Source organism: Scomber scombrus, chromosome 10, assembly GCF_963691925.1.
Source record: "Scomber scombrus chromosome 10, fScoSco1.1, whole genome shotgun sequence".
Classification (NCBI taxonomy): domain Eukaryota; kingdom Metazoa; phylum Chordata; class Actinopteri; order Scombriformes; family Scombridae; genus Scomber; species Scomber scombrus.
In genome coordinates, this window is record NC_084979.1 from 9,450,025 (window position 1) to 9,474,059 (window position 24,035).

The 24,035-nt window shown below is 38.7% G+C and overlaps 4 protein-coding genes across 5 annotated transcripts in view; 1 reads left to right on the forward strand and 3 right to left on the reverse strand.

The window, feature by feature from the left end:
- The window catches only part of cep104 (centrosomal protein 104), a 30,622-nt gene extending 21,944 nt beyond the window's left edge, over positions 1 to 8,678 (reverse strand). Inside the window, exons 1-7 of the mRNA XM_062427438.1 lie at positions 8,645 to 8,678; positions 7,338 to 7,464; positions 6,800 to 6,973; positions 6,464 to 6,602; positions 5,628 to 5,690; positions 3,259 to 3,335; positions 2,621 to 2,789 (exon numbers count right to left, since the gene is read on the reverse strand). Coding sequence (XP_062283422.1) covers positions 2,621 to 2,789; positions 3,259 to 3,335; positions 5,628 to 5,690; positions 6,464 to 6,602; positions 6,800 to 6,973; positions 7,338 to 7,450 — 735 coding nt within the window. The 5' untranslated portion in view covers positions 7,451 to 7,464; positions 8,645 to 8,678. The remainder of the gene's footprint in view (positions 1 to 2,620; positions 2,790 to 3,258; positions 3,336 to 5,627; positions 5,691 to 6,463; positions 6,603 to 6,799; positions 6,974 to 7,337; positions 7,465 to 8,644) is intronic.
- The window catches only part of LOC133987421 (L-rhamnose-binding lectin SML-like), a 277,548-nt gene extending 258,996 nt beyond the window's left edge, over positions 1 to 18,552 (reverse strand). The window contains exons 1-9 of one of the 2 annotated variants that reach the window (XM_062426788.1): positions 18,472 to 18,552; positions 18,240 to 18,272; positions 18,081 to 18,128; positions 17,477 to 17,612; positions 16,669 to 16,778; positions 16,187 to 16,231; positions 15,950 to 16,082; positions 15,728 to 15,831; positions 15,551 to 15,587 (exon numbers count right to left, since the gene is read on the reverse strand). In XM_062426788.1, the coding sequence (XP_062282772.1) occupies positions 15,571 to 15,587; positions 15,728 to 15,831; positions 15,950 to 16,082; positions 16,187 to 16,231; positions 16,669 to 16,778; positions 17,477 to 17,612; positions 18,081 to 18,128; positions 18,240 to 18,272; positions 18,472 to 18,496 (651 nt within the window). In that variant the 5' untranslated portion in view covers positions 18,497 to 18,552 and the 3' untranslated portion in view covers positions 15,551 to 15,570. Of the gene's footprint in view, positions 1 to 15,331; positions 15,588 to 15,727; positions 15,832 to 15,949; positions 16,083 to 16,186; positions 16,232 to 16,668; positions 16,779 to 17,476; positions 17,613 to 18,080; positions 18,129 to 18,239; positions 18,273 to 18,471 lie in introns of those variants that run through there. The other variant, XM_062426787.1, reaches the window with a different exon arrangement.
- Positions 9,610 to 14,014, forward strand: lrrc47 (leucine rich repeat containing 47). Its single transcript, XM_062427275.1, has 7 exons — positions 9,610 to 10,187; positions 10,800 to 11,240; positions 11,612 to 11,728; positions 11,883 to 11,998; positions 12,629 to 12,731; positions 12,902 to 12,991; positions 13,526 to 14,014. Exons 1-7 carry the CDS (start codon positions 9,618 to 9,620, stop codon positions 13,745 to 13,747), a joined length of 1,659 nt encoding a protein of 552 aa, XP_062283259.1. The 5' UTR covers positions 9,610 to 9,617; the 3' UTR covers positions 13,748 to 14,014.
- A 1,256-nt stretch (positions 18,553 to 19,808) lies between the features above and the next one.
- Positions 19,809 to 23,987, reverse strand: casp9 (caspase 9, apoptosis-related cysteine peptidase). The gene is made up of 10 exons (XM_062426841.1): positions 23,641 to 23,987; positions 23,330 to 23,543; positions 23,147 to 23,230; positions 23,001 to 23,062; positions 22,699 to 22,875; positions 22,512 to 22,601; positions 21,763 to 21,910; positions 21,459 to 21,647; positions 21,239 to 21,348; positions 19,809 to 21,116 (listed from the first exon to the last, which is right to left on the reverse strand). Exons 1-10 carry the CDS (start codon positions 23,770 to 23,772, stop codon positions 21,015 to 21,017), a joined length of 1,308 nt encoding a protein of 435 aa, XP_062282825.1. The 5' UTR covers positions 23,773 to 23,987; the 3' UTR covers positions 19,809 to 21,014.
- Between the last annotated feature and the right edge of the window lie 48 nt (positions 23,988 to 24,035).

The window sequence follows — 24,035 nt, forward strand, 5'->3', positions numbered from 1 at the left end:
GGTACAATATAAGCGTTAGTGTGCCACATGGTGAATCATTAGGATTTACAGACTGGAAATTTGAGAGCAACTTCCAGTAAGTCAGACACGTAATTTTTTTATGAGGACATTCCATTAAGCTGAATTAAGTTGCTAACCGGGCGCCAAGCAACACAGTCTGAACGGCAACGCTTCGTGAGTCTTTACTCTTCTTTTGGACAAAACGAAGTGGTGCACTCCACACAGCAGCTGCTTCGCCAGTTAATATTTTGGATCTCCAGCATGTAGTGCTTTCTGAACTCTGGTCCCCTACTCCATAAGACCCTGCTATTCCTTCAATTGGAGTAAAGTAGGTTAAGTGACGTGAAAAAAATACACTTGGCCAATGCTCAGCCTTCTGGCCCGTCTTTTCTCTGTCATTTGTCATTTGTTCAGATATCGTGTAACACCATAGACTACCCTCTGACATCCTGAGGATGCGTTGACAAGGGATTTTCAGCATGACTACCTTGGCAACTGCTTTGTCTGTGATGCTAATATGCCATGCTAACAAGGTGCTAGTGTGTGTGTGTGTGTGTTATCTGGTTACAGGAAGGGTTGTGGTCACAGGCAGAGGGGGAGACACTAACCAGAGACTATCACTGCAGCTGTCGAGCTTATTAAGTATTCATGGTCAGCATGGTAACACTGTACACAAAGGAGGTCAGTAACAGGAATCTGAACAATGTTTAACAACTACTGTTACAAACAATGGTGATATTACCCTGGATACCTGTAAAAAATAATACAATTTTAAAAAAAAATCTGCTATAACTGATTCAAAACTGCAGCTCGAGTGCTGATCAGGACCAGAAGGAGAGTTAGCTTTCGTATTGATTTTTAAATTATTTTAGTTGTTTTTAAAGCACTTCATGGTTTAGCACCAGCATATTTATCACAATTTCTGACAGTGCACGAACCAACACAACTCCTCAGGTCCTCAGGCAGGAATCTTTTAGCTGTTCCAAAAGTTAAAGCTAAAACCTACGGAGAGACAGCGTTTAGTTATTATGCTACGAGCTGCTGAAACAGACTGCCTGAGGATCTGAGAACAGCTGGAAGTGTGGACATTTTTAAAAGGAAACTCAAAACCTACCTGTTCAACCTGGCTTTTGATGAATAATTTAATAGTTTATAGTCTTTTTTAATTTTTTAATTATTATCATTCGATAGTTTTATCTATTATTTACTTGTCCATTTCTTTTGTCTTTTAATCTCTTTCTTAACCTAGCATTATCTTTTATTTTACTTTTCTCCTGTCTGTTTAATCTAATCTAATATTTTTATTTTCTCTTACATGCATTGGTCTCAATTTTTGTCTTTAATTTTGTTTTTTTGTTCTCATAAAGTTAAGATTTGCAAAAGAATTATTGTCATCAGTAGCAGTTGCAATGAGTGGATAATGATATCTGGACATGAATTATTTCCTTATCACAATAAAACATTTCTGACATCTTTAATAGCCAACTGTAATGTTTCCATTAACGTTCACCGCACATGGTCTGCATGTGGACAAATTGGTTTTAATTGCTGTTACTCAGAATTCAAACTATATTTTCTTTACATACATTGCTTATTGTAAAAACTATGTAAATGCGATGGTTGATGCCACACCATGCAGGATATGAACCACTAAATGTCACTAATAACAGCTTATCTGTATTTTAACTATAAGAAATCTGAAAACTGAGCATTTGAAATAGAAGAACAGGGAGGAAGTTCTCGGGAGATAGGGAGATGCCAACATCTGCTATAAGCCAAAAAATGGTCCAGTCAAGAATAGAGTTTAGTACTAGAAATTGGGATTTCAGTATTTTACCAAGAATTCATGTCAAAATGTATTGCCTTTTGCCAATTACCTCAAAGGATATGTAGCATGTGTACACTTGTGTGCTTTTGTGTGTCTGTGTGTTTACATACTCCTTGTTTGTACTGAAACGAAAGATACATACTCTAAACTTAATTAATACTACCATGCAACTGTTGTTACTAAAATACAAAAGTCCAACCTTATAACACCTTTACGAAAATATAACTGGATCAACTTCTCAGCTGCAGCTCTTCAGATTACTTTTCTTGCAAAAATGGCAGATTCCAGCTATCGGGGAAAATATTCTTAACAGTAAGTTTGAATGAAGTGCAAAATCTGTAAAACAAAACTATTCTGGAAGGTCAAGTGGCTTAAACCAATAGTTTGACATTTTGGACAATGTTGTTATTCATTTTCGTTCTGAGAGTCAGCTAATGAAATCAATATGGCTCTCATGTTTCTGTGTTCATTATGGAGAGCAAGGAGGTGCTATACTTAGTTTAGTTTAGTAAAATGACTGGGACCACAAGAAAGCAGTTAACCTGGCTCTGTCCAATGTTCTAGTTAAATGTGCCTACCAGCGCCTCTGAAGCTGAAACTTCTTTTGGTCTTTGAAGGCCTTAAATATGAATTGTTCCAAGACTTTTTCAGACTGTGAGCATGTCAGAGTTACCTCACACTGGAGTGAGAACACATCTTGGTATTTGTGGTGTATACTGGTCAACCAAGTGAGCAAATATTTGGTGTCAATGTATTGTAGTCACCCAGTCTGCCTCACAGCAGCTACTGTACCTTTTGCAGGTCAGCGATGGCCTGCTTCAGGTTCTTAGCCTTCTCGTATTTCTCCTGACGAACCATGTCCTGTTTTTTTTGGTCCAGGAGGCGGATGATGTGAGCCACTTCTGGGTCCTGGTACATGTCGAAGGCCAGGTCATCCAGAGCAGATATGGACTCACATTTGCTGGGTATGAGACAGAACACAAAGATACAAAATGTTCAGTGTCATTTCCAGAAGACACAATTGAGACATGAAAGAAAACTGAAAGATTGAAATGTTTCTTTTTACACAAGGACAACGTACTGTCAAGTGTGAGTGTGTTAGACTATGAAACATGTTAAATATCAGTTAAATGGGTTAGGCATTATGCAACTTCTGATCAAAGGGGAAAAACACTGACCAACCTCCCAAGGAGTGAGACCCTGAGGTCAAATGTCCCTTGGGGGTTGATATTAAAAAAAGAAAGAAAAGAAAAGGAAAAAAAAACCTATTTCGAAATGTGTTTTCCTCTTCGCACAGACCACCACCTGCATTGTCGTCCAATGCAAGTGACCTTGAATGCCTTATTGGTTGGCTTCCAGACAAAATGGCTTTGTTGAACGATGTTATTGTCACAACACAAAGAAACCAGGGTTCAATGGCCTAGCCTCACCCCATGAAGGTCGTGTCCAAGGCGGTCTCCAGCTGAGTACTGTTGAGGTAGTGTTCGATCAGCTGCTCTCTGCTTGGCTGGGGGTAAACAGATGGACAAATTACAGACACGTGCATATATACTCTACTGTCTACTACTTCCACATACCATTTTTTTCTAATTCCATTAGCTTTAAAGTGACCCTCAACTTCACCCCTTAACTTAATTGACCTTAACACTGCCCTATTCAAAAGTGAGGATCAGCCTGAATGACTTCTCTTTCGCTGTTACAATGGTGGTAATACAGGTACACACACACACAATCGCAAGCCCAATCATTAATCAGCACCTCCAGGCTAATGTCATATATGGACATTTGTCATCCGCTGCGTACCCCGCTATCATCTGAAATGTTAACACATCGTTATATAAACTGAAAACAGTGTCTACTGGTGACATAACTGTCAAACAAGATAACATGCAGTATTTTGTGAGTGCCAAATGCTGAAGGACACATTTCTGAGCACAATAGTGCACCACTTCCTGAGGGCCTCTAACAAGACAAGTAAACACGAACAAGAAAGAGGGCAGAAAGAAGCCAAATATGTTTTCATACTGTAACTCACCATTTCAGATAGTGAAACATTACTGGGATAAATAAAACAATTGGGAATGATAGTGATGAATCATAGTAAGGAATGATGAATTTAGTCTGAACTGTTAATTGACGTAATGTGTTACTAACCCAGTGTAAATTAAGTGATCTTTAGTACGCAAAAAATAGCCTGTATGAAACTTTAAACCATGGCTGCAGTCAAAAAAAATACTTAATTGTATAATAGAACTATAGCTGTTACACAACTACTACTACAACTACAATATCTAAAATAATACCCCCATTTGAGCAATTGATTTAGAAATAGACTAAAGATTAAATAAATACTGAAAATAATATTTGTTATGAAAAAAGTTAATAATGAAATAACTGAGGATGGATTCAAAAGTGAATCAATCACTTGCTAAATTAGAGAGCGAGAGGGAAGGAGAACTGAATTACGCTGATACAACAGTTGAGTATTACACTGCTATCTAGGGCAGTAACACCACCAACATGAATAACAACAAGGTAGAATAAAAGTCTAAAAACTACATTAGCCTCAAAATTAAATATTAGATCATATTTCATAAACATCGTTTGAAGTCTAGAGACTGTGATTACCTCCACACAACAGTTTAATATCATGATAGAGGGTTTATGAGGTCCATGAAGGCAACTTCAACATATTTGTGTCAGTTTTGGTTCGGCAGAAATCTAAGAAGTGTATATCTCAGAATCTGGACAAATGAAACTGAAACTACCTGCATGGCTGCACACCTCTAGAGATAAGTGAGAAAATTTAGTTTTTTTCCCCGGAATTTTGTGAACCAACCCTTTAAAGCAGCACAAGCTTTCAGCCTGTGTCCACACCACAGTGTCCCACCACAGGACAAACATAACTCCCACCCATAGAACAGATATAACAGAATGAGATCTAGCCAACCCTCCAGGCAGGATCACTGCTGTGCTCAGAGTCGGATTAGTGGAGCAACAATGCACAGCCTGTTCACTGGAATCTGTGCGAGTCTGTGTCCGTGTCTTTCCATGTCTCTGTGTCTGTGTGTGTAAGTGTGTGTGTGTTTTAAGGTGCTCTCTCTACTCCAGGAGCTGTCCATCTGCAGGACTATCTGATTACACTGGCTAAACTAAAGGCCTCCTGTGTGATTACATACTACCCTCCCCTTGTGTCTCATTACTACATTCCTGACACATATACACACACACATACCATTCAGGTAAACATGTGTGTATGTATACAGTGCATAGAGTGTGTTATATATAAGTGATATATAAATCTAATACAACAACACTATCAAACACTAGCTCAAAACTTACAGGTAAGTTGAACTAAAAAACCCTCTGACATAGTCTCAACAGATGTTTCCGTTGTTTAAGGCTATTGTACTGGATTTGGATCGTACTGTGCAGGTACTCATATCATTTGTCCATCTTCAGCCACCTACAAGTATTATAATAATAAAAACTTGAAAAACCAAGAAATGTACAACTTTACACATAGCAAATAGTAATAAAAGGAATGTTTTTTATGAGGAATAAATGAATGATGTACAATATCTGATGAATATTATGTATCTATTTTCCTCATTTTAGCATGCCAAAAGTTCAAAATATCATAGTGACTTCAATGTCAGTGACGGATGATGAAACATCAATCGACCCCACTCTGACGGCTGACGACAGAGAGATGTCTACAATATCTCAGTGCAACAGCACCACCCACTGCTGTGAAAATGTAAGTTCAGTGATGGGTGATGAGAGAGTGCTCACTTACAATTGTGTTAAAAGCATTGCCATCCAAAGAATCTCCCAGAACATTAATGGCAACCAAAGCAACCTGAAATCATAAACAGATGTTGGTGAGGTGAACGATACACAACTGTGAAAGAAAAATCAAAAATCAATGCATATGATAAATGGGTGAGTAGTGGGAGGTTAATAGTGGAACTGTTTTACTAGTTTAAAGAACAAGGTGGTGATATTCTCTGTTTTTTTCCCTACTACCATAAACAGGCGAAATAAAAGGTGACATGTGCCTTCCTTCATTATGTTTTTAATTTTGAGTCAATCCCACAGACACTGTCCTTCTGCAGCAATTACTCACTAGACACCAAATGTGTATTTATCCACCTCAGAAAATAGTCCTCAACAAATTCAGTATTTACTGCTGTTTGACTGATATTTGCTACAAAACTACAGTGCCTAGCTGTTTTATGATGTGACCGATTTTAAAAAATCAGCATCTTCAGTAGGACCAAATGGGGTACTGAGAACAGAATTAGACATGGATAGTTTTGGTCTTTTCTATAACAAAACTAAGAATACATCCAGCCTTATCCTTTGAGTTTAAAAACAGGCATTGACATTGGTTCCTGGAACTGAATTTAAGAATGAAAAATCAAGCTACAAATCTGGAAAAGACTGCCTTTAAATGTGTCACCACACACTGTGGTGTCTTGCTATGTCTGATCAATAGTGAAAAACCTAAAAGTATCCAATTCATAAGGAAATGAAGTGGAAGGAAAAAAGCAAATCATTTATTTTAAGTCATTATATATCTATTGACTAAATGATTATTTAACGAAGCTTTTCACCGCTCCTTAAAAGTACCTGATTGTAGTGATTGTGCCGGTTGACATGGTTCCTATGGAAGGTTATTCTCAGGTACGTTCCGATGGCATCTACATGGACTGACTTCAGCTCTCGAGCTTTGAAAGCTGTCTTCTCATTATCCGATAAAGACACATACCTGTGTGGTGAGAGCACAGTGCTACTTTATCAACTCTTCTGCTGTGACATTCAAATAACTGAGACACACAAGACTATTATATTTTAATTCTGTGATGATATACTGTATAGACACTTAATTACCTCTGATGTAAATTTCTAGTTAAAACACTAAAATGCAACAGCTCAAATTGGGCCAAGTCTAGTCTGCAGTCTCACCCGAGCCTGCGAAGCTGTCCTGGGAACCCTGGGGTATTGGTTTCAGGGAGGGTGTCTCCAATGTGGAACTCCACCTTGGCTGGAATAAGGTACTGGTGGGCCAGCAGCTGCAGCTTCCTTACCCTACATCTCTCCACCAACTGGAGGGTGATGTGCTGAGGGTAGGGGCAAAGCCTGTGGAACATTTTATACACAGAAGAATGAGTTCCTCAAAGAGAAGAAAACTAATTTGTGAGCCATCTAAAAAAAAACACCTCTCAAAAAATCTTGTATATTGTTTTTGCAGCTCTAGAGGACATCAAGTGTATGCGCTGGACTTGATATTACAATATTATTATAGTTTTTAGAAAATGGCAAACAAACACATAAAAATCTTGAATTATTTCATAATTATTTCTGAAGCACATTCTGATAGTAAATAATACAGCTCATGACTATAGAGGTAGCAGGAATGTGTCTGTATCTTTAGTAAAAATCACTTAGATACCATATATTAACTCTGGCATATCCTTGAAAGTGAAGCACTTTGTTGGTGTACCTGCTGGATCTCCACCCATTGACTGTGGGTGCATGGATCATGAGTTCCTTGGCACTGAAGTTGTCCTCATTACTTGAAGAGCTGACCACAATGAATCCTATCTTTCTGGGCATCCCTCTAATGGACACTGAAAGTACAGAAAAAAACAACTGTGTCTATTCTGCAAAGAAATTCAATTAGTAACTATGATGAATGTAAAGATGATGTCTAGGGCAAGTAAACATTTACTTTCTAGGGCTACAGAATCCAATATGCATTTACAAAACAACTGCAACTTCCAGAGTCAGACTGCATTATACTGACACTAGGTAGGTGTAGGTTTTTTACATGTTATCGTTTTCAGAAACTGCATCCTCTTTAGGTCTGATTATCCAACCTCAATACTCGAATGTGGCCTTGTCATCAATGACAGGAAACTGTAAAACTGACAGCGAATGTCTTGTCAGATTCAGAGTCTTCTTTACTAATTGATCATACTTTATTTGATCAGATAGCTCTTGAAAAAAAATATTTGCCAAATTTAGACTGCATTTTATTTAGGCAAAGCTTTAAAAATGATGCTTGTGTTCTGACAGCACTTTGGCTACTTTTTTGGATAAAAAAACATTTATAATATCAAATTGTTATATTTGTATTATTTGTGTATATAAGTGTTGAAAAGATGTATAGTAGCTATACAGTATTAGCAGTTATATCAGTACAGAAATTCAGGTATATCATACAGGCACCTGTATTGAAAACATGTCCCAACCACGTTCTAAGAACAGAGAACAGTCACAGCTCTTTGCCCATCTCCACTACTTACAGTAAGAGGCTATACTGAATATTTACTTTACAATTCATAAAGTTACTTCACTTGTTTTGACCGTGTGATGCTCAGCTAACTAGTAAGCGTTCCTAATGGAAGTAGCAACAAGAATGACGATAGCAAAAGTGGAGATTAAAGATTTGTTGGAAGAATTTTGCCATTAATAAGAAAGAATATATTAAACGGACAGTTTGTTTTACTGCATAAAGATTTTCGTAATAGTGCTCTTCGGAAAAAAGAATCGTGGACTTGACACAAGCAGCCTCTTACACAGGACAGAGAAGCCCTTCTTTATGACTTGAACATGTCAGGTGGGGGTATTAGCTAACTGTTCACTACTCCACCAACGTGGCTAGTCTTACAGTATGTTTGGGTATTTTTACTTGCTGAAATTTGATAAATGACCTGACAACTGTCACTCAGTTTGTCATACCTTTCTGTTGGTACACAGTTTAAAGTACATAGAAGTTTTCTTGCGTGTATATCAAAGACATCGTACCACGAACATCCCCGTAATGTTGACAGCTTGTAGTTCCATCTCATCTCCATAACCACCGATGACAACAACCCAGTGCGCGCATGCGCAATAGTAAGAGTGTTGTCGGTCGCAATGGATGATGGTTAATATAGTTTCTTAGGTGTGTGCCTCTTTTTTTTTTTTTACTTCAGTAGTTTTTGTCGAAGCCAACTTTCAACTAAGCACACCTCTGGTTGAAGCATGTTTTAACCTCATCTTGCAGCAATAATTGTGTCGATAAATATTCAAAACACGTTTTTAATGGCTTCTTCCTGGTCGTCTCGGTGGACCAGTAGCATTTTTTCCCTAGGATTACGAAGTCATGACGCGCCCTACTCTGCTCCCGATTGCCATATTGCTTTTGTTAGTTGGATTGGTTAGATTTAAGTACGAGGAGTAGGATTGGTTAGGATTAGGCTAAGAATATCAGGGTAAAGCAATCAGAGGCACAATAAGGCGGGTCATGACTTTGCCATCCTAGGAGAAAATATATAGCGAAGAGAGATGAACAATTAGCGATGGCACAGGAAGTAAAATAATAAAGGGATAACGCTTATGTTTTATTTGGGCTCTTACAGTATTGCAGCGATACATCATGACTTTAAACACAAAACCGTACTCCAAAAAATAACTATAACTGAAGTTTGTCTGTAAACTACTTTAATTGGGTTTAATAGTATTTATATTATTTTAATTGCAGACCCTGGGATTGTTTGTTGGATGATGATGGTGGCGGTGGGGTTGTAATAGGGATTCAACAACTATTGTAATTGTATTACATTAAAAATGTGTTGGGGCAAAATAAGAATAGTTTGGTACTAGTCTATATGGGGCAGACCGCTCCGTTATATCTTTTGCAACGTTGTAAACGAAATTTAAACAATTTATTTTGAAAACTGAAAGCGGAGGTCGTGTATTTGACTGTCTCGGTGAGGTTAGCTAGCCTCTCAACAGCATGGACGACTTAACGATATGGCCAGAAGTAGAGAAAGCGGCGACAGAGAAGAGACGTGAGTTGGTTTTGCAGGGTCCCACTGTGGACAAAAGGATCTCCTGCGATGGGGGGCTCACCTCTGCTATCTACTCCCTCAAACTGCTCAATTATCTGGAAGTCAGCCAGTGCCCTAGTTTGACAGAGATCCACGAAGACATCCAGCATCTGACAAACCTTCAAAGCCTTATCCTGTGCAGGAACAAACTCGCCTCCTTCCCGAATGTCATCGGCAACCTCAAGTCCCTGAAGGTCCTGGACCTCTCAGTTAATAACCTCACGGTTTTACCAGAGAGTATTACCCAATTAAAGGAGCTGAACACGTTCAATGTTAGCTGTAACAACCTGGAGGTCCTGCCGGAGGGACTGAGCCAGTGCACCAAGCTCTCCAACATCAACATCTCCAAGAATCGCATCACCAGCTTCCCAGCTGATCTGTACTCGGAGAAACTGGACCTCCTCAGCAGCCTGGTCGCATCTGATAACATCCTGGAAGCGCTGAGTGGAGAAGTTCACATCCTAGCTGCTCTGAAGGTGGGCCCAAATCCATCCCTTGACCTGTTAAGGCTAATCAACACTATAAAAACAATACAACATGACTTAAGAACACAGTTTTCAATTAAGCTCTTATGCCCATATTAATTGAACCATTCTGATAACCACCAAGGGAGTAGCCACTGTTTAATTGGTTATGTTAAAGAAAATAATTTCTAGGTGGATCAAAGTTACGCTGAATTTAAGAGGATCTGTCAGTATTTTTGTTGAATATCTAAAATTAAACATAAACTGGTTCTCATATTTTCTAAAATATAATGTAGAATTCAATGGTCAAATGTGTGAACAGAGTCTGGTTGGTAACCTTCACACGGGAGAGGATGGCAATTAATGTATCTGTGCAGGTTAAACTGTCCAACTAGGCCTATTTCTCTGCTCAGGATGCCATTACCCAACTATATCTTTACATAGCAGATAGCTGTTTGCTGAAATCTAGGGAGGCTGAAGACGTATACTGTTGCACCTGTAAGTGTAATATATTCTTGCTGTAGTAAGTCTTAAAACTTTAGGGGTAGGTGATGCTCTTTTTTTACAGAGTGCCTAACCTAACTCATGCACTTTGTTTGGTTCTCCTCATGCCTGCCTCCCCAGGTGCTGGATCTCTCAAACAACAAGCTGAAGGAGATCCCTCCTGAACTGAGCGACTGCCCCAAGCTAAAGGAGATCAACTTCAAAGGCAACAAGTTGAATGACAAGCGCCTGGAGAAGATGGTCAACGGCTGCCAGACCAAGTCCATCCTCGACTACCTCAGAGGCAAAAAGAAAGGAAGACCGGGAGAGGATGACGCGGGCGGTAGTGACAAAAGAAAGAAGCAACAGCAGAGGAAGAAGAAGGTGGCAGATGAACAAGATGAGATGGAGGAACTGAATAAGATGGTGGTGAGGGTCCTCCATGTTTCAGATGCTTCTACAGCACTAACAGTCCAAGTGAGCGCAGAGGTGAAGGATGTCCGACCATACTTGGTGTGCTGCGTGGTCAGAGGGATGAACCTAAAGAATGGGAATGCTCTCAAGCGGTTCCTGATGGCTCAGGTAATGTGAAAGCCTTCACACAATGTATCACCAACAGACCAAGTTAATGGTGTATGACTAACAAGAGTGCAGGTTGGACATTAGGGCTGGGTATCGTTTAAAAAATTACAATACCAGCACCAATCCAAGTACCCTTAAAGGGATACCGATACCAATTGAGTACCCATCGCATTAAATCAAAGAACACGTGTGGTGATTGGCTGTGAGCAAATCCATACAAATAGTCATATTTTGTAGCTCTGGATGCTAAAAGAATTGATGGGAGGTATCGTTTGACGATACTACTTGGTATCGATTTATTTTGGTTATTTTGAGTACCAATACCCAGCCCCAGTGTTCACTATAAGGACTCCTCTGGTGTTTTTTTCTAGACAAAGCTTCATGATGACATTTGTGGTAGAAGGACCACAGCAACCATTGCGACTCACGATGTGCAGCTTCTCAAAGGTCCCTTGGTGTACGATGTCAAGCCACCAACTGAGCTGAAGGTATGCTAAACGATTGAAGAATGAGAATGATTGGTTCATTATTTTCAGTCAGACGAGCAGGAACAATTTTATTGGAGTTCTGAAAAGTGTTGAGTTTTATGCTTGTTTGGTGTGTGGTCCCTTGAATTTCTCACAAGAATGTGATATCTGTTAGGTTGTGCCACTGGGTCGGAAGGAAATGACAGCCTTGGAGCTGATAAGACATCTTCAGCTTGAAGCTGACGAGATGAGGAAGCAGAAGAAGAGGCAGAACGTAACTGGCCTCCACAAGTCAGTGCAACATATGACGCTTTCATACTTTACAGAACAAGTTTTATCTCTGTTGGGGAAAAATGGTTCATAAGATGCTCATTAGTTAACTACAGACTGGAGTAAAAGGAACATTTTATTTTGTTAAAACCTCATAGACACTTTATAAGCTGATATTCAAAATAAAAAATAAAATCCAGCAACACAAGTGACACATTTTACATTAGAGTAGCATGTAAGATGTCTGTATGAGTTTTGTATTTGTTTGAACACAGGAGGGCAGTATAAGTATGTTATCCTGATGTAGTTCCTCCTCAGTGTTTAATGAACAACAATTGATTTAAAACATTATTGATCTACTGCTACACGTACATGATATTTTAATAGTTGGTTATGATAACTGACGTGGCTCATCGATACAGTCAATATCTTTTTATCTGAGGTTGTTGAATCACTGTGTGCTTAAACTAAAGTGCAGGAAGATTAAACAGCTACTTGACAGGAACACACACACTGAGTGAAACCTGCTAATATGAGAATCTTTACTGAAAGCTGTCAGTTGCTCCAGAGTTCAGTCTTATTATTGTTCAAGTTATTTAAAGGCCATCTGCTCTGCATCAACTAGTCTCCCAACCATTTTACTTTCCATAGATATCTGCAGCTTCTGCAAGGGAAAGCTCTCTATCCCTGCCTAGTGGACGCAGAGGGACATGTGATCTCATTCCCACCTATAACCAACAGTGAGAAAACCAAGGTGTGTGTGCGCGCATATTTTCTTTCTGGGTATCTTAAATGTGTCCTACCATAAATCAGAATTTATGATTATGATTATATATTATTATTGTAGACCACAATCTGCATGTGTATCTTTCCAGGATATAACAGAAATATTTGCATGATGAACTGATTGATTATACTTCACAGATTAAGAAGTCAACCAAAGAGTTGTTCTTGGAGGTGACGAGTGCAACCAGCCTGCAGACCTGTAAAGATGTTATGGACGCTCTGATTATAGTAAGTTTCCCCCTTTCCTCTCGTGATTCCCTTTTTTCTATCTCAATAAATATAAGATTAGTAGTTTATTGCACCTTTTTTTTTTAAATCATAGTTTTGGCATAACATCATTATGTGTCTTAAAATGAGCCTGGCTCCAAGGCTATATACGTGAAATCTAAAACAACATGAAGACATTTTCTCACTGATGGATGCTCTGTCACTCATAGATGATCTTGATTATTGTGCTGTTTTAAAGTAGGTTTTTTAATAAGCAGGTTTGTTTTTAGCCTACATCCAACATTTATGAGATTTTATCACAATTTGGCTCATTCTGGGATTTGTTTTTAAAATTATATTTAGCTGTCAGTATTTTTGTCATTCATCAATGCATGCTGCAATAACTGCACAGCATCTGTTCTAATACCTTCCATTTCCCCTGCTGTTTTAATTATATAACCAGTACGCATCAGTCATTCTTCAATGATCATATGAATATTCAAATGCAACAACAGATCACACCTTTTTCAATGGGTATGTTTTGCTCCATGACAGAAAATGGCAGAGTTGAACAAGTTCACGGCCGAGCATGGAGAGGACGCGGGGTCAGACGGGGAGGGGGGCGGCCCACCAGAGCCGGCCACCAGCAGCGAGACCACTAGTGAACTGATAGTCCAGCAGGTCCGAACAGTCGACCAAGACGGGAACCTGAAGGTTGTCTATCCATCGAAGACCGACCTTCCCAAAGACATCAGCAACTTGACTGTCATTTGGTAGTTATGTTGTGGAGAACCTCTGATGTTTACACTCATTTACATGCTACATTAAGTCATTTAAACAATTAACATTGAGGGAAATTTCCAACATGCAACAAAATGAATTAATAAGAAAGTGCACAGAAAAGCTAATGATAACGACAACAACACTCCAGCGGTTTGATTTTGGGGGTATCTTAAATTGTTACCTGCCGACGAATGTTAACATTTCTGATTCATGTACAGCTTTTTGAACATGTCTTTACTTTAATAAATCTTCTTTCCACCCTCTCAGAGCATACCTTTATTTGTGTCCTCTTTATATAAGTTGTGAACTGAAGACAAGTGGCCTGTTGATACATTTTATTTTGTTTGATACTTAGTTGGATAATTAATGTCTAAAATTAATACTCAGTGTTACATTGACATAAGACCGGCTCTCCTTTAAAGTTGCATGTGGAGTGAGCGGCATGTTGACGGAATATGACAAGCACAGACCAAGTTGTCAGAATCAAACAAAATTAAAAGGACTGAACTAAGGTTTGAATATTACTGAAAGGAAAAGTTCATTGGAGATTAGTTGACAGGCCCCCTGTTGTAGACATTACATGAAAGCAAAAGGTCATACTCCATCTAAAAGCTTCTTAACCTGTGTAGGTTTAACTATACAGTACTGGTATTATTTTATTGTAATGTATTTGGATCAAGTTGTTTTTTGCACTTCTAGAAAAAATGGCTAATAGATAGAATGACAAACTGATACACGTATTTTATTAAATGTATGTTTATTGTAATATGACTGAATGTCATTTTAGTATGTTTACCATAAAGCTTAGACGTTACTCTTTCCAGCAGTCTTCACCATTTTACAATAGTTTACAAAGTTTTAAAAAGAAGCAAAAAATATACGTACAACGTTGGCACACAATGAAACCAATTAATTGAGACAAAGAACATCTACTTCATTTAGCTGTTTAATGAAGTGTTTGGTGTTTTGAATAGCTCATCAAAGTACTACATAAGAGGTGTTATCTTTTTCACACTCTGTGACATTTAATCATTGACATGGCTGTATCAACCATACAGGCAATCTGGGCAAATGCAACACAATGTTTGTTTAGTATTTGTTACTTGTGTTACATAAGCTCTGCGATTATTATGTATAAATTGGGTGGATATAATAATATAATAATAATCAAAGGTACTTTTCATGCACGCTTGTGCAACAATTGCCTGACCTCTCATGTTGACACAAAGCTAATAGGAATACTCACAAACCCACATTGATGCTCAAGCTGAGTGTCTGCTGACCCTAACCAAGCAGCCAAAACTTGTGTGTTGTTTGTACAGTGGAATCTCAGCTGGCCAGTCTTGTGCTGACTCTGAGTAGAAACAGGTTGTCTATGTATTATATTGAAGTGGTTATTATTTGTACAACATGGTGTTATGATGGTCAAGACCCATATTATTTTATTTGTTGATATGTTTATTTTTACACGGCAGCACAGGCGTTGCCAAGAAGTAGCACAAAAGTAATGTCACAGGGAGTATTTATAGTATATATAAGTATAGTAACGCTTTTTTTGTTTTAAGTAACCAGTACTGTGTAATACATTACATGAGTAATGACCCCAACACTGCATGCCAAAGGATAAATTAAGAAACAAGGACAGTTACTGATATCAGATTAGATTCATGAGGCTCTGTTTGTGCACAAAGAATACTTAGATTAATATCATAATAATGGAACCTAATCACAAATTGATGAGACACACGATTTAATGTGTTTTATTTAATGCATGTATATTATATTGAGATCTTACGGTATGTCCTCCTCTGGGTTGATTACTGGAATGAGGGATCTGAAAGAAACAGATAAAAGATACTTTAAACAGGTAATTAAAGTGAAATTCTAGAATTGCAACATTCATCTGCACAGATGGTTGATTAAGCAGCAGTTACAGGGATACTGTGTGATATTTCAGTATGGTGAGCTACTTACACTGACAAACATAAGCCACCTCCAGGTACTTATAGGTGCCAACACAGGGGTCTCCAAGCACTGAGTTGCTTGCTGCGATAGTACAGTTGTTTTTCTCATTGCAGCTATGGTGGCAGAGTGAAATGAGTGAATACAGGCTTAGAAGCAGTTGAAAGTTGATGGCATCTGATTTCCAAAGCTTTCAACCTGAATTTTAAGTTAACAAAGTGTAGGAAACTGTACCTTTCAGCAACTATGCTGGTGGGGTTTGAGCAGTCGATATTTTGGATCTGAGAGACAGGCCGTTTGTAAGAGCAGGTGGTCTGGTCGTGGCGCCCATAATTAGCATTGTAGACAGATATAACCTGCCCGTTATCTGTCAAAAAGAGGAGTTGGAAGAGTGTTGATGAAAATATAACAATGTTCATGTTTATAATGTTAATGCACCATACACACAAAGAGAATAATGTATGATCTTACCACAGTCCAGGTGTGCTAGAGAGTGCTCACATGTTATAAGGTGAACTGTCAAAAAATAATGGAAATGAATCACATTATAGACATTTTGCTTCCTATAAGTGTCAAAACTTAGTCAAATCAGAGCCGACAACAGTTATTAAAATAAGACTCAAGTGCAGCCCGTCACTAACTCGAAGGAAGACTTATACCTCCTGTTTGAATCAAAACTCAAATAGAAAAGCCAAAACCTTAAAAAATACAATGTGGATTTTTTTCTTCTTTTCAAAAAATAACAAAACCATAATAGGGGTCACAAAATTAACTGTTTTTCATTTAACTCACATTACATTTTTGACATCAATCTCATCATTGTGACAATTTATGCAGATACAGATATTTCCTTTGTGTTAAAAAGTCTTTGGACATATAAACAACAGCAAAAACAAAAACGCTGTTTAGGATTTTGCAGATTTACATCAGTTTCATGCAGACATGTGACTTACTTGATGGGAGGCAGTCGTAGTTTGTCTGCAGGTATTTATAGGTGCCACTGCAGGGATCAGATTGTGCAAAGACGTCTACGCTTAGTTCACACACAAGTTTTCCATCACACCTGCAGGGAGAACATAAAGAAAAAAATCACACACAATAAAAAGCAACTGAAATACAATACAGTGTTATAACAGTGGGAAAGATTGTAATTCTTCCTCCTGTGATGAATTAGTCAGCAATATCTTTGTTCTGATGTATTGCAGTCTTGCGATTACAATCTATGTTCCTGTGTAGGTCAAGCACTGAATATGAAAGCAGGTGGTGAAGTGGATTGCACTGCAGCTGCTTGTTTGTATTATTTGACTGTACAGATGTTTGTAATATTGTCTTCTTTGTGGTTAAATATTTTTGTTTTGTTATGTTTGTGAGCAGTGTTGTCATATAAATTCCAGACAATTCTGACAAAATAAAATCTCATCTAATATTATTTAATTAAAAACATTTCTTTTATGTTGTTGTTGTTGGATTTTTTTTCAAAGTCACAAGAAATACAAGCAGGCAGTGATGATAAGAGTAATCCTCTTCCTGTTCAACTGCTTAATACATTCAGCTCCAAAAAGCCCCCCTCACCACATGCTCTTTATATCAAATGACCCATTTCCACTAGGATAGCAGTGGGAAGTGATTCAAGGTGTTTTCTTTGCATCCTGGGAGCCAATCTGTGATCCTTAACCATGTCATCTCACTAAACAGATTAACTGAACATACTGTATGTGAACACACAGGTAACTAGAGGGGAAGCCCAATTTTTGTGCGTACCTGGACTTCAGGACATCCACTGCGCCCGACAGTGAGCACTCCCTATTAGAAATCTGCTCCTGGGGTTTTCCCTCGATGCAGGTCTCACTGTCTTCACGTCCGTACAATGCTGTCTGAACACGGATCACTCCAATATCTGTTTGATGATGGAGAAATCAGCAAAAGGTTAAAGAAATAAATTAGAAACATTTTGAGAGATTTTTAAAAAATTGATGAATAATGTGCAGATGTTGAATGTGCAGAGACTTTTAGGTGGTGCACTATGGAAAAACTGACTCAAGTTCCTAAGTACATAATGATTCATTCATTTTGTCATAATTATTTGTTTGAAATAGACAATCACAACCCTGATTTACTTCTTCAAAGTAAACATTTTTTCACTTGCATCAATAATAACCTTTAATTATACTGAAGAAAATTCAGTTTATTACAGAAACAGACCCTGTTCACATAACACACATGAAATTCTTCTTAATGTAGAAAAAAACCAGTAATATTTAGAACTATTTTATGCCCTAATAGTTTAGTCAGATGATAAAAGCAAAACCAACTCATAAAAGCAAGAATAAATGTTGTGGTCAGAAACATTTTAGTAGAGTCATACCACAGCTCAGGCGATGAACATGGTTGCCCCCACAGGTGGTAGTTGTCTCTGTGGGGCCACCAAAAAACCCCACATATGGATTAGTTTAAGTCAATGACGCACCTACTGTAAATAAAGTATCTTCATACCATATGCACACACACACACGCAGATATTTACCTCCACTAACAAGCAGACAAGTTGCTGCCAGCACTGAAAAAGAAAAGAAAAAGAAACACCACTATCAAACTTGGTCTTCACCAACCATGAAAACAAAACTGACTGTTAAAAATTAACTATATGACAAAGTGATCCTGCTTCTTAATCTGAAAAAAACAAATCACAATCTGAAATATACTACCTACATTTATATAAAGCCAAGTAATTGTTATTTAATAATCAGTATACTCACAGAGTGTGGTGCTGAAGCAGAGCATGGTTTCAGTAGTAGGTGATCAGTGAGAGTAATGGTGGGAACAGACACGCTCAGTATTTATTCATGTGGATCTGGGAAAGTCCTGCACCTGTTGTGCAAAATAAACCCAAGCCTGAGTCCAAGTGCTCATATTAAACTGGTTACAATTTCATAAAAGAAAAACAAGACAATCCCAAGAGAAAGGATAGGAATGCAGCCTCATAGTCTCCAGTAAAAGCAAAAGAGAGAGAGCGAGAGAGAGAGAGAGAGAGAGAGAGAGAGAGAGAGAGAGAGAGAAAGAGACAGAGACAGAGACACAGAGAGAGAGAGAGAGAGAGAGAGAGAGAGAGAGAGAGAGAGAGAGAGAGAGAGAGAGAGAGAGAGAGAGAGAGAGAGAGAGAGAGAGAGAGAGAGAGAGAGAGAGAGAGAGAGAGAGAGAGAGAGAGAGAGAGAGAGAGAGAGAGAGAGAGAGAGAGAGAGAGAGAGAGAGTGTGTTGTCAAGGACTCATCTTAGAGGAGGCTAAGCCAGTATAGGAAAAACAAATTCAGGAGTCCTGAGGACACAATGTTTTTTTTCATCTGGACTGGAAACAACTGGCATTAATATTCAACAAAATGTGAGCTATAAGTGCAGTCGACAGAAATCTTCTGTTGGCTCATGCATGTCCGGAGGTGAGGCATGTTGGTATGCAATGGTTTGTCAAAAACAACACTGGTCTGAGGGAAGAAAACAAGTCCATTGCAGCCAAATGCCTTATTACTCCAAGCCAACATTTTGGTGATAATGTAGGAACAAAGTAGAGTAAGTACCAGCTCCAAACTCAGAATGAGAAAGCAACATGTTGTTGTATCGCAGGTTATCTACAAATCTACTTGTACCTGTACCTAACCTCAATTATACTTTCCATCTGTTGCCTGGGGCCAATACCTTGTGACTTACAAATACAATTCAAAACTTTTTTCTGACAGTTATTCAGATTATATTATTATAGTTATGCCATTGCACTCAAATTCAGTAATTATTTTGTTTAAATATATTTTAGTGTCATTTAAAGATCTCATGAATGACTAACTGAGGTATTACAACAAAGGGACTCCCAATGTTGTTATGTAAAAGTCTCCCAAATACATACAGACTACTATTTGGTATGGGACACATCATGGTGATGTCCAAACGGTTTGTTTCAGAGTTATTTAATTATTTGCAGTTAAAGACATTAGAGTTAAGTTTGAAACTGAATATTGATGTGAGTGAAATACAAACATACCATTCATTTCCCAGAGACCCCTGGTGGTAGTGGAGAGAAATAAAAGACTTGAAGGTGTCTGTGAAATCTCATGTCATCTGAATTTAGTAATATTGACTTTTTAGCTTGTGATTACTCTCAGCCTCAGATATTGTAACTTTGTGGCAGCATGTGCAGCAATATTGGCATGACAATATATAATAATATATAAAAATCTATAATAACGCTCAGAACAACATAATGAAATAACTACTATAAAAGGTATAATTTTTCCTCTGACTTTCAGGGAGGTTTAAGTGCTGTCAGCACTACTGCTGGGTCTTCATTGGGTGGAGAGTTGAATAAACTTTGAAAGTAAGTTCTTAAAAAATATGGTTGAGTTTATTATATTGCTGTATGTCACAACTGATAGACAGGTTTATTAGAGCTGGACAGGACTTCACAATGTAATGGTTAACTAGTAAGTTTAACTTACTTTCAGCTGTGTTGCTGTGCTTGCAATCTGATTAAATTTTACATGATTAGATTTAGATGACTCACTCTCACCTTGGGCATTGCTGTGTATTACATTAGTGATTATAGCACAGTGTGTGTGTAGGCAACTAAAGCTGGACTATACAGCTGTAGAAAACAGTTGTGATAATCAGCAATAGATCAGCAAAAGAATATGAAATGCTTCCGTTCCCTGTGGGGAATCGACACCTATGGAGTACATTACATAGAGGACAAACTGATTGTTTCTCCCCCTTTCTTCCATTTGACTAGGATATCTGGGTCATATCTAGTCAATGGAAAGTATTTTTTTCCCTCTTTTTTTCACCAAAAAAATGCCACAAAATCCCAGTATATCAGCAAGATCCCTGTTTTAAACAGACTTAAAATAGAAGTCACCAAAGAAAATGTCTTTTAAATCACTTTGCAGAGTACAAATTGAACAGTATGTTGATTATGTCCTATTGAAAACTGACAATTGAAATGTGTCTATAAGACACCAAAATAAAGAAAAACTAATGTGAACAACATTTTAACAGTATGGAAATATTTCCTTTTCAACATGACATACTGTATATTCCTAAAGAGTTCATTTAGAAAAGTACCCTGATTTAAAAACACAGTAAGACATGACAAACAATACAAATACAATTGTATCAGTAAAAGCACAGCCAAAATGTAGCATACATCTTTCAACTGTATCAAGACATAATCAGAATAAATCACTGTCACAGTCATGCTGTATGGACATTAAATAGACCAACATTCCCTGAGGGTTGAACAGAGTTTTGTCAACTCAAATCATTGAGTTTTAAAGTAGAGAAGTTTGCGGAGAAAGTTAAAGGAACCAGGCATTTGCTTGTAGAGCCCCTTTGCAGAGTTTTGGGCGACTTCATTGTTCACCTGAAAAACGAGCAGTCAATAATCAGATGTGTGTATGTTGAAATCACAAATCTTCAACGGGATTCAATATGCATAGCCAGCTAATTTCACTGGTACAGTATGTAGTAACAAGAGAAGCTCACCATCATCAACATTGTGACTAAGTCATCGGTAGTAGCATTTTCCTCAAGGATGCGGTCCAGAGTCTCGACATACCAGGAACCCGCCTGAGTGTCTCTCCAAGACACGTAACCTGTATTTGTCACAGAGGCATTAGGAAGACCAATAGACATAGCAAGTCAAGTCTATCAATTTCTGTGACTCGCATCTGGAAAAACTGTGGTATTATTAACCAAAACCTACCGGGAAATGTAGAGTAGGACACCAGAATGTCACTCGGGGTGGGCAGTGTGGCTCTGGCATCCGGTTCATCAGACATGCTGAGAGAGTCGCTGCTGGAGGACATCGGAATGGCATCCGTCTGGTCATCTGCTCCACCAATGGGTGGTTGAGACTCATCGGGGGACACCTCAAAGCCTGTGTCTTTTTCACCTCAAGGACAAAAGCAAACATTTCCCTATGATACCACAAGTGCATGTGTAACCTCTGACATAGTCTGTTGAATTATCCATTTTACAAATGATATTATTACTTCAAGGTTAGCTACCTCCTCCACAGGCCTGAATGAAGAAAAGTTTGGGTTTGCCTTGTAAAGATGGACAATTCTGGCCATTGAGGTAGTTTGTGATGTACTGCACTGTGACATGCTGTCCGTCCACACCATACACAGCACCAGGGAAGCGGCTGTGGCTCACCTGTACAGTAGATATGAGCATACCTTAGGTCTTAGCATTCATCTGGATCTAAACTCTCGTAGGATTTCACTACAAAACCAGCGGACAGAATACATTTTACGACTGTAGCCTCTGCGGACACAAAAGCGGACATTTCATTGAAAGGGTATTCCAGCTATTTGGTACTGCACTAAAAACAAAATTGCCTTATTGAAAGCGTGAGAGGTGGAGATATCCTGACCTTTAATGCCTAAAATAAGTGAAGGCCCCCAACCACTAGATTATACACTTCCCATTATACAAGTTTATAGTGTTTTGTTTATTCAACCATCTCTAGGTGCCCATGCCTGTGTCTAACAAAAACAACCTGGTTCTGCTTTTTAATATAGGCTTTCTGTTATAAATGTAAAGTCTCAAACTTTGATCAAACTCCTCCAGAGTCACAAGAGATGATGAGGAAACTTTATGTATAAAATCGGTGGTTAAAGGGGCACCTTTAATAGCTGGTATAATATCAATTCCGAAGGTGTGTAGTAATCTGCACACGATGCAGCAACTTTTATTGCTATCTTGATTACAATCCATGTGGATTGCAATGTGGAAGAAAAAAAGGACATCTTACCTCAGTCCCATGGGACAGCATGATGACCAAACAGCAGTCATACTGGGAATGGTCCTTCTTAGACAACGCCGACAGTTCATGTTTGATTTGCTGAAATGTGGAGATAATGTTGTTGTTACCTTCACACATATGAGCTCAAAGTTTTATAAACGGTTTCAGACGCACAAAAAGAAGAACTGATTCTTACTCGTTGTTTCAGGTTAGTCCTCACTTTCACATCGAAGTTGAGTGCCTTGAATCTTCTCTCCAGCTTGTCGCAGTCTATGTTGGACCCTTTGCGATTGTTCAAGCTGCTCTGCTCTTCAAAGTCCACGTTGTTTATGATGAGACAGTGTCCACATGGGGTCGCATCCATTTTATAGTTCTAAAATACAAAAGCAAAAGAAAGAGGCATAATGTAAATATGGAAACAAAGCAGAATTTGTGTTGTATGTTCATACCCTAATACTGAATTGGCTTTCTGTTGGTTGTAAAGTGCATAATAAATACCTGAATGCTGTCCCGCCGTGTCCTGCCTTGTGGCCTTGGTCTTAAGTACTCCCTCTCCGGTGCTGAGACAAAAGCATCAGTATGTGTTAAATATCAAGAAACTAACCCGACTATCAACACAAATGTAAATTAAACCCATAGCTTACATGGACTGGGAGTAGTAGTGGGTCTCTGTATTGGATAGACAGGGGCAACATCTTTCCTTTGCTTATCAACATCCATTGGAGAATCTATTAGAGAAACAAGGAGAAATGCATTGCAGCAAAGTATTAGTAGTTATAAACGATAAATGCCTGATGCAAAGAGACAGCACAGCACCACACACTTACAAACTGGTAGAGGCTGGACAACAGGGCGCACAGCCTGGGTGGGTGTTGAAGGCTGGAGCTGAACAGCTGGCGGTGCAGCATTTAGGAGGAGCCCTGCCAAACTGTGCTGACCTGTCTCCTGAAGGCACTCCAGAAATAAGGGAAAGGCCCGGCTCCCACGGGTCTCTAAGTCCCGGACTAATTGTCTGGCCTGATCGCGCCTGGTCCCTGAGCTCTGACAGAAGACACAGCGTCACATTAAGTGTTGCTCTGAGCGTTCAACCATCCCACAAACACGAACCTCGACACCGTGAAATACACAGCCGCCCTACCTTTATCTCATCGACCATGTCTTGGGTAAAAACTCCTTTTTCAAGCAGGCCATCATAGAGTTTTGATGGGTCCAAGTCTTTCACAAGACTGGTCCTATTACGCTGAAGAAGCTTCTTGTGTATTTCTTCCATTGTCCATTCAATACTAACAACACCGAGCGAGGAGCACAGTAAAAAGCTGTAATGGTGTAACGTTCACGTTTAAAAAAAAAAAAAGAGTCAGTCAATATCGATAAATGTCAGCAATGGCTCACTCGTTTGTCAAAACTTTGTCAAACTGAATGGGAAGTATTAGAAGTTTCCTTTTCATTTCGCTTGTTTGTGCTCGGTTGCGTTCTCCACTTCCTTGTTTACATCATCATTGCCTGTGATTGGTCCACTGAGAGAGAGGGGGG